Source organism: Notamacropus eugenii, chromosome 1 (assembly GCF_028372415.1).
Source record: "Notamacropus eugenii isolate mMacEug1 chromosome 1, mMacEug1.pri_v2, whole genome shotgun sequence".
In the NCBI taxonomy this organism is placed as follows: domain Eukaryota; kingdom Metazoa; phylum Chordata; class Mammalia; order Diprotodontia; family Macropodidae; genus Notamacropus; species Notamacropus eugenii.
In genome coordinates this window covers 370,581,566-370,594,673 of record NC_092872.1, presented here as the reverse complement: position 1 = coordinate 370,594,673, position 13,108 = coordinate 370,581,566, and the positions used below count along the sequence as shown (strand labels likewise).

Here is a 13,108-nt window from a genome sequence, read left to right as displayed (position 1 = left end):
GAGAGGATGTGGGAGAGTTGGAACACTATTTCATTGTTGGTGGAGCTGCGAGCGTATCCAACCATTCTGGAGAGCAATTTGGAACTATGCCCAAAGGGCTACAAAAATGTGCATACCCTTTGACCCAGCAATATCGCTACTAGGACTTTATCCCCAAGAGATCATAAAAATGGGAAAGGGTCCCACATGTACAAAAATATTTATAGCAGCACTCTATGTAGTTGCCAAAAACTGGAAGTCAAGGGGATGTCCATCAATTGGGGAATGGCTGAATAAATTATGGTATATGAATGTAATGGAGTACTATTGTGCCATAAGAAATGATGAACAAGAAGACTTCAGAGAGGCCTGGAAGGACTTATATGACCTGATGCTGAGTGAAAGGAGCAGAACCAGGAGAACTTTATGCACAGCAACGACCACAGTGTGTGAGAGTTTTTTCTGGTAGACTTAGAATTTTGTAATAACACAAGAACTTCTTACAAAAAAAAAAAAATAAATAAAATCCCAATGGTGGTTCTCAAGGCAAAATGCCTTCCACACTCAGAGAGAGAAATATGGAAGTCACTCACATAATGTAACAGATCATGTTTGTGTATGTGTATGTGTTTGTGTATCATGTTCTGATTTGTTATACGATTTCTTTCATTTATCTTAGTCTGACTACATAGCATGACTATAGTGAAAATATACTCAATAGGAAAGTATATGTAGAATCTATACAGAATTGTATGCAGTCGTGGGGAGGGAAGGGGGAAGTGGGGGGTAGGTGGGGGGGTTAAAATCACAATTGTATGGCAGTGATTGTTAAACATAAAAAAATAAAAAAAATAAAACAAAATAAAATACGGAGGTTGAAACTAATGTACTCTGAGACCCCTTTTGAGCTCTAAATCCACAAACAGGGAAACAGGTAGCAAGGGCTGGCAAACAGGAGTTATCACTGCCAGTTTCTATTCAGTTGCAAGCTCTTTTTGCACAAGTCCAGCATATCTTTACTTGCCTTGATTATTTAGTTATACTATCCATGGCTTCAGGCCTTTTTCTGCATTTAGAAACCCCACACATGCCAGAATGGATCCTTCTCAATCCTACCATATATTTCATACCTTCCATGAAGGCTTTCTTCACTGAATGGGTAAGAGGTAAATCTGCCACCTACTCTTAACACCACTATTCAAAAACCTGGGGAAGAAATATCTCATCTAGAAGACTGATGCCTTCTCTCCATCAGAAAGCCAATTTAGAGATGACCCTGTGAAGGCACACTGAGTAGTGCCATCATCTGAAAATAAGCATCAAGGATGTTTTGGTCATTAGAAATGACAAATCAAAAAGGACAGCAAGGTCAAGAATACATTGAGTGACTCCCTCTGAGCATATTCTAACAAAAGATTCTTCCATTCCCCTGAAAGGCATCCTAGTACGATGGATGGAGTGCTAGATAGGGAGTCAGGAGACTTGGGTTCCAACACTGCCTCTGATGTTGAATGAGTTGTAGATCTTGAAAATGAGGACAATGAGGTTCACCCTATCTACTTCACAAAGTAAGGTAAACCCTGAATCAACTTTAAAATATTCTATAAAGTGAAATTATTTCTGAGATTGGTTCAGAAGGACTGTACACTGCTGCCAATCCCCTCCAGCAGAGAACAATTCCACATAATTCAGCACCACTTATTGGGCCATGCAGGCCATGGTGCTGGGGATGTTGAAACCAAGGTGATACCATGCCTGCTCCCAGGGAATTCCCAAATATTGATTCCTAAGCCTGACCACTCTTCACATTTCCAGTAAATAATAGGATATTTTTAGGTGGATGTCACTTTAAACTAATACTGCCCCAAAATGAGCTTTTTTCTTTTAAACCTGCTTATCTTTCTGATTTTACCACCCTATCACCTCCAGAATCAAATATAAAATATAACGTTTGACTTGTTTAAAATCAACATAGCCTAGTCCCTGCCTACTTTTCCAGCTTCTTCATACCTTACTGTACCTCCCAACCCATACCCTTCAGTGCAGTAAGCTCCTTGTTGTTTCCTTGGACACAACTATCTCCCAAATGCAATCTTTTCATTGATTCATCCCATGCCTAGAACTCTCTTCCTCCTGCATTCCCTTGGCTTCCTTCAGATCTCAGCATAAGTCCTATTTTCTGCAAGAAACTTTTCTTAATCATAGTGTCTTCGATCTGAGCTTGTTGTATGTACCTTGCTTGTACATAGTTGTCTACGTGTCATTTCCCCCATTAGACTGTGGATTCTTTGTGCTCCGGAACTGGTTTTTGTCTTTGTATCTTCAGCTCTTAGCACAGTGCCTAGTACATGGTAGACACTTAATAAATGCTTACTGATTCAACTCCAAAAGTCTGTGGTAACCACTCTATAAACATCAATTAGGAACCTACTACATACAGGGCACTGTGTTAGGCTGTGGAAATACAAGAATAAAAACAAAGCAATCCTGGCCCTCAAGCAGGTATTTGCCTGGCCATTTATGGTTTGACCAAAGAAACTGATTGTATTTACACAAGAACTGTTTCCAGATCTTAAACTGGCAATCAGGCACTGTCCATAGACTGAAAATATTTCTTCCTACATGCACAGCAACAGAAACAAGACAAGACTGGAACGACTCACCTTAAGTAAGTCTTCAATGCACTAGTGATTGTCTTTATTTCCCACTCCGCACAGATATCCACTTCTGCTTCGGAAGCAGTTTTGGGGTCTAAAAAAAAAAAATAAAGAGAGAAAAACAAATGATTAAAAGTAAAACAAAGTAAAATCATTTTTTCTTCTTAAGGTGAACCTGTCTATCACTTGATACTTTCATCCTTATCTCTACATTGCTTTCAGAGGCTGAATATATCTCTTGCCCTAATTCAAAGAATGGCTATTTGACTACTGTGCTATAAGAAATGATGAACAGGAAGACTTCAGAGAGGCCTAAAAGGACTCATATGAACTGATGCTGACTGAAAGGAGCAGAACCAGGAGAACAAGGTACATAGTAACAACCACAGTGCGTAAGGAATTTTTCTGGTAAACTTAGCCATTCACAACAATGCAAGGACCTAAATCATTCCCAATGCACTCTTGAGGCAAAATGCCTTCCACATCCAGAGAAAGAACTATGGAACTGGATCGCAGAATATTCTCTCTTGTGTTATGTTTTGTTTTTTCTCATGATTTCTCCCATTCATTTTAATTCTTCTATGCAACATGACCAATGTGAAAATGTTTTTAATAAGAATGTATGTGTAGAACCCATATAAGATTGCATGCCATCTCAGGGAGGGAGAGGGGAGGGAGGGGGAGAGAATCTAAGACTTATAGAAGTGATTGTAGAAAACTGAAAACAATTAATAAAAAAAAGAAAAGAAAAGAAAAAAAGAATGGCTATTTGTACCCTACAATTCTCATATAACTCTTTAGTGCATGTATCATATAATACTGTGGATCATCCGTGCTTGTGGCTTATCTCATTTCTCAAACACTCAAAGGGATTTAAGGTCTTATCAATCTGAGTGTCCTTTCCAGTGATTCACATCACAACGTGTTCGGCTTTTGTCCATGCTTATAACATGTGGAAGCCTTATTTAAACATACCTCTGACATAAAGAACATGCATCATCCTTCACATTCACCATTTATTCTCATAATCCTTTCTACCACTCACGCATGTCTGATGCAATCTTTTTTTTTTTCTTTCTTAGGTATCTAGGCTGGGACTGCAGCCAGAAAGATCTAAGTTCAAATTGAGTTCAGATCCTCAATAGCTGTGCGATCTTGGGCAAGTCACTTAATCTCTGTTTGTCTCAGTTTCCTCAAACATAAAATGGGTTTAATTATAGCATGGTAGCTTTCCAGGGTTGTTATCAGTATCAAGTGGGATCAAATGTAAAGTGCTCAGCACATGGCATTCATTTAATAAATGTGTGTTTCCTTCCTGAATAATTCCCTTTTTGGAATATGGGGCTGCCTGCTCACCTCCACCACCAGCAGGCATTTGTTGCCCTCTGGGGAACCTCAATTCCAGCTTCTTTGGAAACATAGCCATACACAGAAGAACAGAAGGAAAACAGAAAAAAATTTAATCTTTAATTTAAGTAGATTCCTTGTGCTCAGGGATCATATTATAATGTACCTTTCCCTACACTCCATCCTCTGCAGCGCCAAGCACAAGGCCTTGCATAAAGGAGACCCTTAATAAATGCTGGTTGTTAGGAGGAAACTACCCACTAACAGCTATGCTGGATGAAAGATTCAGCTACTCTGATCAAGGCAATGGTCTAATATAATTCCAAAGGCCCCACGATGAAAAAATGCTATCTACCTCTAGAAAGAGAACTGCTGAACTCATGGAGATTGCAGCATACTGCTTTCACTTTATCTTTCTCGGGATGTGTGTGTGTGTGTGCGCGCGCACGTGTGTGTGTGTGTGTGTGTGTGTGTGTTTAACTCAACTTTTGTTTTTATTATAAAAATTGTATTCATATTTAAACAACAACAAAAAAAGAAAAGGCACCTACACACTTTAAAAAAATTAATTCGATATTCCTACATCTATTTTAACTAATTTAAAAATACTATATCCAGAAGCCAAGATGCAGGGAGAAGAAGGGAATCACAAAGAAGAACATTTAGACAATGACTTGTCTGTTGTGGGTAAAGCACCAGGAATCCTGGGAGATACAAGAAATCGATAATTTTGCTCTTTACTGATAATTTTCCCTTGTGTTTGCTTTAATAACATTTATACGAGTGCTCTCTGTGTGACCCCTTCACTGGCCTAGGGAGAGCCTTGTCCCATTCCTGTCATCTTGACCACAGGCTTCATAAGAATCTTGTGCCTCTCCATGTCCACAGTTGCAATACTGAGTCCCCTAGGCCCTGGCTCTAATAGCCTTCACATCCTTCATAACCATGCTTAGGAGAGGTATCATCGTATGCATATTTTTCCTAAATCTCTGGCATTGGTGGAGGAAGAAGATTCTCTGGAATGTGGCTCAGGTTCGTGGAGTAGGGAGAAATCCCACAAAGCCATACTGGTACCTCTAATGATGGCCCCTCTCAACAAAGCACCATAGACCAGGGCTTCCCAGGGAGACCCAACACGTATGTTTTCTTTTACAATGTGGCTAATAGAAAGTATGCTTTACATTACTTCACATGTACAGTTGATATCATACTGCTTTTTTTCTCAAGGGGCAGGGTAAGAAGAGAATTTGGAACTCAAAATTTTTTTAAAATGTTAAAAAAATTTAAATGTAATTGGGAAATATTTAATTAAATAAACAAAACATCTTTTTAAAAATAGATGTTGGTTGTATACTAGGTAAACAGTCTTCAAAACTCAAGTGACCAACTACTTCCTAATTGTAAAGTAAAAACTGGATTCCAGGCTAACTAGAAAGGGAGCAGTACGCTGAATATCTTCATGCAGAACAGGGCCAGGAATTTGCTAGTTAGAAAATAACCTACACCACAAGAAAGAGAAAATTTCATCCTGCACTGCAAGTAGTTTTTAAAGCTCAAAGAACCAATAGATCAAAAAGCACCTACAATGAGCCACACATTGTACTAAGCGCTGGAATACAAAGAAAGGCAAACGCCAGTTCCTGTTGTCAAGGAGCTCAGTTTCATGGGAAGACAGCCTACAAACAATTATATACAGGAGAAAATGGAGATAATCTCAGCGGAGAGGCACCAGATCAGGAAAGATTTTTTGTAGAAGGTAAGATTTTAGTTGGGATTGGAAGGAAACCAGGGAAGCCAAGGGGCAGAGGTGAATCAGAGGAAGAACATGCCAAGCTTGGGGCACCAGCAAGTGCATCAAATGGACAAATGGAGTGACTTGTAGGACAAAGAGCAAGGCGGTCAGTCACTGTGTTGAAGAGTACATGGGAGTGAGTAAAATGTAAGAAAGCTGGAAGTGCAGAAGGGTACCAAGTTATCAAGGGCTTTGAATGTCAAGACATTTGTATTTGGTCCGAGGAGTGACAGGATCTATTGAAGTTTACTGATTGGGGAGTTGGGGTGGATATGATCAGAAGGAAAGAATTCAGATATAGATACAATTGTTATCATTCAGTCGCTTCAGCCAGGACTGTCTTTCTGACCCTCATTTGGTGTCTTCTTGGTAATGATACTAGAGTGACTTGCCCTTTCTTTTTCCAGCTCATTTTGTAGATGAGGAAATGGAGGCAAACAGCATTAAGTTACTTTTCCACAGTCACACAGCTAGTAAATGTCTGAGATCAGATTTGAACTCAGGAAGATGAGTCTTTCTAACTCCGAGCTAGCTGCTCAAATACAATTGCAGAATTGTATGACTTAGAGCTAGAGGGGACCCTATAGTCTAAATCCAGGGTAGGGAACCTGTGGCCTCAAGGCCACAAGAGGCCCTCCACATCCTCAAGTGTGACCCATTGACTGAATCTAAACTTCAGAGAACGAAGATTGGATTCAGTGAAAGGGCTGCACTTGAGGACCTAAAGGGTCCCATGTGGCCTCGAAGCCACAGGTTCCTTACTCCTCGTCAAATTTCTTCATTTTACTAAAAAGGAAATTGAAACCCAAAGAGATTAAGTAACTTGTCCAGAGACAGGATTCAGACCCAGGTCCTGAAACTCTAATTCTCTTTCCATTGTATGCAGCGCTTCTTAAACTGTGGGTGATGACCCCATTGGCAATAGTAAAAGGTTTTTGAACATGCAGTGACCAAAAATTAATTAAAAATCAATGAATTCAAGGTGTTTCTGGCCCTTTCCCAAGTTGCATTGTGCAACTTCACAGCAGCCTTGGTTCTGAACACAAAGCCTGCACACTGCACATTACGCATGTCCTCAGGCCACACAATGCTAAGGAACACTGCCTAAAAGTGAAAAGGAGTCTCTGGTGGAAAAAGTGCAAAAAGCCCTGATGTGGAATTTCCAACTCAATGGGAAAAGATGGGAAATGTCTACATTTCATCCAGCTAGAAGGTTAACTTCTCTCAGGTGGCCTAAGGAGGGCCTGACTTACAAGATCAGCTCATGGATTCTGATGGGGCCAGCCAACCTCCCTCAACTCTACCAACCCCGAGTCTCTCTGGTGACAAACATTTGTTGAATGCCCTGCTATGTGTCAAGGTCTGTGCTAGAAGCTTTATAAAAGGACAAAAGTGAAAGATTTCTTGCCTTCAAGGAACTTACATTCTACTAGCAGGAACAGGGGTGGGGACAACAGGGACACAGACAAGCAGACGGAAAATATAGAGAGTAAATACAGAGAGATCTCAAGGGAGGGAGAGAGAAGTAATAACTGAAGAGAATGAGAGACCTCCTAGAGAGGAAGCTAGGGAGTCTACGAGGCTCAGAGGAGAAGGGAAAACCAGTCCATGCATGAGGGGACAGTCTGTGCAAACACACACAAGCAAGAGATGCGCTACAGTGCATGGGAAACAAAAACAGGCTGGTCTGCTTGAAACACTGAGACCATGTGGAAGAGTCATGTGCAACTGGTCTAGGAGGAAAAACTGGAAACAGATTTTGAAGAGTTTTCAAGGGCAGACAGAAAAATGTGTATTTTATCTTCTTGTCTGATCTAGTGACCAGGACCCTTAGATACTGCCATTCACACTAGAGGGTGATCACATGTTCAAGGCCTTCCATTTACCCTTCATGTGACAGGTCTTTTAGGTGTTTCTCCCCCAAGGAAGAGGACAAGCCCCTCACAAGCAGAGACTGTCTCACTTTTTCTACCCCAGAGCTTACTCAGCACAGTGCTTGGCACATAGTAAGCATTTAATAGATATGCATGTATGAGTTTGCATTCATTTCTTCATCCTGAGCAAAGAAAACAGACAGAGAACTATGCCATAAAACTTTTTTGTTCTCCAAGGACAAAACATTTCTGGGACTCAACTTTTGCCTAAGAGACAGAACCCTATCTAGGGCTATAGAAAAACACAGCCCAGAACAAGACGCCTTTCTTTTCCTCGCTGTGAAATTTGAAGATGCCATGGCTGATCAGGTCCTAAAACCAGTCCTCCTCTGCATCCATAAATTGTATTCTTTGCCATCTCACACTCCTTACAAATTAATCTTTACTTATTTATGGACCAAAGTGCTTAGTTCAGCCTGTGATTTTCCTTGAAACTACTTACTCCACCCCCCTCCCTTCCCCACTCCCTCCACCCCAACCCCCTCACCGGCTTGTGGAGAGTTGCCAGTCTTGGACTCAAGACAAATTTTACTGTACATTTCTTTGAGGAACAAACTAGCTTCAACTCAAGAAGAGCAAACAATGATAAACAGAACCAGTTGGCAAGTTCTAGAGTGGAGAGTTATTCGCTGAACCACATTTAGCAAAGTAACAATTAGTATCCACTTTAAAAAGGGCCTGCAACCATAGGGATATAGTGTAACATCACAGTCAAGACTCAAATAACAGTCCGGGGAAAAGGTTTTTTATAGCCCTGATGAAGCAAGGCTCCTTCAGGGTGGAAGCACATGCGTTTGAATTCATCCTATTTCCAATACACCCCAAACCCAGGCCTCCCAAGCCACCTTCTTTTCAGAGAGAGCTGCCAATTTCCACACCTCCGTGCTGAAGCCCTAGACTTGCATGTTTGGCTCCCCTGACATTTTGAAGCCTCTAGGAGCAGTCAAATACGCTGTGCCCTGAATAGTAGGGGAGAGAATTTATGGCTTTCTCCAGACTAGAAGCCTTTTCTTTTCTCCTCATCATTTTCTCTTGACTAGCTGGTAACTGCACATTCATCATAGGGGGGCAAGAAAGCCAGTGTAGAAAAGACCAGATATTTGTGTCTTCATGGAGGTACATAAACCAATCTGTCCATCCACAAGCATTTACTAAGTGCTTATTATCTGAAAAGAAAAACGTGGTCCGTGGCCTCAAGGAGCTCACTTGTTTTGTTTGAGCTCACATTCCAATAGGAGAGATGATATGCAAACAATTTATGTGCACACAAAATATACAGAAGATGAATGGAAGGTAACATTAGGAAGGAAGGCACCATTGGGAGGGGTAGTGGATGGAGCAGATGCCAAGTCCTCTTGCAGGGGGGCAGGATTTGAGTTGAAAGTAGCAGGGAAGCCAGAAGGAACAGCATCCTAGGCACAGGTCTGAGACAATCAGTGGAAAAGGCACGGAGGTGGTGGGTGACGGAGTGTCATTTGAAAGGAAAGGTAAAAAGGCCAATGTTATTGGATTGTAGAATACAAGGATGGGGTAGGGTAGGCAAAGACTGGAAAAGCAGGCAGGGACAAGACTGTGAAGGGACTGAAAAGCAAAGGATTTTAGATTAGATTCAGGAGTCACTGGAGTTTAGTAAACAGAAGGGGTAACATGGTCAGACCTACATGAATCACGCAAGGAGACCCACCAGAAATGATGCATAGTCTGCTCTCCATTGTGGGTTCAGGGTCTGTTTACCCCATCCTGGACTGGCCAGGAAGCTCTTTGCTTCTCTCCCAGAAAAACAGAAGCCCCTTGAGATCAGGGATCTCACGTAGGACACTGCACATAGTAGGCACTTAAATGCTTACTTCTAAGAGTTCTCTTCCTTTTTCCCACCATAAATTACAGAATCAACTTCAGAACTGCAAAGAACTCAGAAATTTAGTCCAACATGTACCTGAATTAGAATCATTTTGTGGAAAACCCATGACAAGTAGACTTGGTGATTGGGACTGCCTCATGAGGCAATCCACTCTGATTTGAGCGTTAGGTTTTCTTTATACTGAGTTGAATTATATACTGTAGGTAGTTAGGTAGCACAGTAGACAGAGTGCTGACCACAGTCAGGAAGGCTCAACTTTGTGGGTTCAAATCTGGCCTCAGACATTTACTATATCTGTGTGACCCTGGGCAAGTCACTTAACTCTATCTGCCTCAGGAGCAATAAAGAGAAGGGGATGTATGCAAGGTATGATGGACAAACGAAATCAATAGGACACGGTTATTGACTGCCTATGAGAAGTAAGGGAAAAGGGAGAGTCAAAGACAGCCCTACAGCAGTTAAAATTGGGTTAAGGGGAAGAGTATGAACGTGATCTGCAGCATGTATATAGTGTTAAGATGCCAGTGGGACATCTCAATAAAAAAGTCTTATAGACATGGGGTTCTGGAGCTCAGACAGGTAAGGACAGGGATTCTTTCTTTCTTTTTTTTTTTTTTTTTTGCATAGTGCTTTGTACACAAGAGGTACTTAATAGTTGCTTGCTGGATATAATGGCCACAGATTAGAAGCCAGGATGCTATTCCCTCCATTCAAATGTTCCACTGCTCCAGGCAGATCAGCATCCAGAGAGATACTTCCTCTAGGACACATACCAATGTGACAAGAGATGATTTCCTGTTTTGTGTCACCAGTGACTCAGCTTCCTTTTACAAGTGTGGGTAATTAGAAGTTAACTGAATTTGAGTAGCTGCCCTGACCTCAGTCTGCTTCCTGAAATGCAAAATTTTATTTTCCTGAGTTCAAATTTGGCCTAAAACACTTATTATGTGTGTAACTCTGGACAGGTCATTTACCTCTGTTTGCTTCAATTTGTAAAAGGAATTGGAAAAGGAAATGGCAAACCATTCCAATACCTTTACCAAGAAAACCCCAAATGGGGTCATAGAGTTAGAAACAACTGAACAACAAAATTCCTTTTCCAGGTAATACTGTGAATAGCAAGGGCAGGGACCTTGCCTTGTCTGAACTGTTTATCTCCCCCAGTACCTAGTACAAAAAGGCAAACAAGAGAGCCTTAAACATTTACTACAAATAAATTTGCTTTAATCACGCTCTTGTCCAATTCCTCTTCATCTGTCAATGCAACGCCAAATGCTAGCAAGATTAATGACTGCATTTTTTGGTCTGTTACAGAGAATTTTCAAGCCCTGATGGATTATTCAAGACCATTCCTTGCTTTCAAGGGGCTTATATTCTGTGGGCTAGGAACCACTATGTACATAGATAAGCAAACAATAAATGAAGTAAAATAAGTAAAAAATAAATGAAGGGGAGGGTTTGACTTTCCAGTCTGTATATTATTCAGGTCTCTTTCTTTTCCTCCCTCACCCACCTCCCTGGATATTTCACAGCAATGGGAAAGGGGGAGAGAAAGAACTGGGGAGCAGAAGGTAGAAGAGAAAGAGCACAGAGATGGAAGAAAGAAGGGAGTGGGGGTGGGAGAGGGAGAATGGAATGAAAAGCCCAAACTTGCTTCTCAGTAATAGCTCTGGGAAAGATTTAGAAAGGGAAGTAGGTAGAAAGGGATAACTATTTATTCCACTTGTCTGATTCTGTCTCCCAATCATTTGGATGTGGCTACATGAACAATGCCTAATTACTAAACAGCTATCATTAGAAAAAACCCTAGTTTCCTCATCTGGAAAATGAGGGATTTGGATTAGATGACCAGGAAAGGAACCTTCCAATTCTAATTTATGACTTCCTCTATGGTCCTCTACTACGCAAAGTTTGTTTCCGTTGTTAAAATAAAAAGTAACTCCCATTTCTAATGCACTTTAACACTTACAAAATCCTTTCCCTACAACCAACCTGTGAAAAAGATAGTATTATTATCCCCATTTTATAGATTCAAAAAATATGAAACATCTCTTGTCTCTCTTAGAGTTGGATAAGACCCTAGATCTCCTAACTCCAAGTCTAAAGTTCTCTGACTAGACCATGTTGACTCATTGATGCTACTTCTTGAAAATCAGTAGGAAACAAAAGACAGAGAATAAAAAAGAAAAGACCTAAAGGGTCCTTGGGTCCTATGCTATATGGTGTGCATAGTTTGATTGAAAAGAAATGGAGCAAGAGAAAAGCATGTTAATATAAGTTAGTGTTTATAAAGCACTGCATTTCCTGATTCCCTCTAATACGTTCCATGTGTTCTTCGTAGCATTAACTTTAGTTTAATCAATGGCAAAAGAAAGAAAAGACTGGCCTAAGCTGTATACACTGCATGTTGGATGGGTTGTCTAGGCACACACACATAAGGACAGGATAACAGCTGGTTTACAAAACACATTTTCTAAATTGAAAGTTGGCTAGGTCATTTTCCTCTACATCTACAAAGTTTAAAAACTGCCCCCAAGAGAGCCTCTGTTTCTAGGAATTTTTAAGTCCTTCTCCCTCCTTCACAGTCTCTAAAGACCACTGACCTCTGTTGCTAGGAAACAAAATCAAAGGTCATTTTTTTGGTTTGACACTAGTATGTTAAGAGACCACAATTGTATTTGCTAGAAATTCTAACAGAATCTCCTAAGGAGTTCCAACGTTTAGTAAGAAACATTCTCATACCAATTGTCCTTTGTCTGCATCTACCAAGCAATGTCCTCAAGTATATGGGTAAAGAGACTGGTGGTTCTTACTTAATTAAAACCTATTATGGTAATAACAAGAATAAGGCACTGCTAACTCTTTAGAGACTGTCAAATAGCAAATCCAAATGTGTTCTTAATCAAAATTCTCAAGCAACATCATGAACATTAGAATGTCGAAATGTCCTAGAACAGCATATGAATAGAACGCTTCCTGAATGAAATGAGCCATATTAAATTATGTCTCATGAAATAATGCTAGATGCTCAAAATGAGCATGGCATTGAGAAGGAAGTGTGGTATAGTGGAAAGAGGAATGGACTTGAGTTCTGACTTAGGCTCCTGTGTGACCCAAGACAAGACAACCTAACTTGGCAGACAGGGGATGTAGGTGGATATAGTGCTAGGTTTACTCACTTTCACTAACCTTTAGGGACCTTAATTTCCAATCAGCAAAATGAGGGAGCTGGTTAGACAAAATCAAGAATTTCTGAATCCATATAGATTTTAGGGGGTCCACGAACTTGGATACAAAATAAAATTACAACTTTATTTTCACTACCTCTAGCTGAAATTTATTATTTCCTTCAATTATGAATGTAGACAACAAAAAGGCTTCACCTGGTTGCCAAACACAAAAAATTCTCAAAAGGCCCTGGAATAGATAATTTTTAAGGTTCCTTCACAGCTCCAAATTCTCAATCAGCAATAAGGATGGAGAAAGAGAGCACTCCTCTCCATGTTCCCCCTTTATAAACCAAGGTGAGAATCCTGGG

The 13,108-nt window shown here is 40.5% G+C and overlaps 1 protein-coding gene across 4 annotated transcripts in view; it reads right to left on the bottom strand.

The window, feature by feature from the left end:
• Positions 1-13,108, bottom strand: part of ARHGAP26 (Rho GTPase activating protein 26) — a 528,529-nt gene that overhangs the window by 194,007 nt on the left and 321,414 nt on the right. For all 4 annotated transcript variants that reach the window (XR_011971925.1, XM_072630633.1, XM_072630631.1 and 1 more), the window contains exon 15: positions 2,643-2,730. Coding sequence is in view for 3 of the 4 variants with exons in the window: in XM_072630633.1 (XP_072486734.1) it covers positions 2,643-2,730 (88 nt within the window). In the remaining variant the exon portion in view is untranslated. The remainder of the gene's footprint in view (positions 1-2,642; positions 2,731-13,108) is intronic.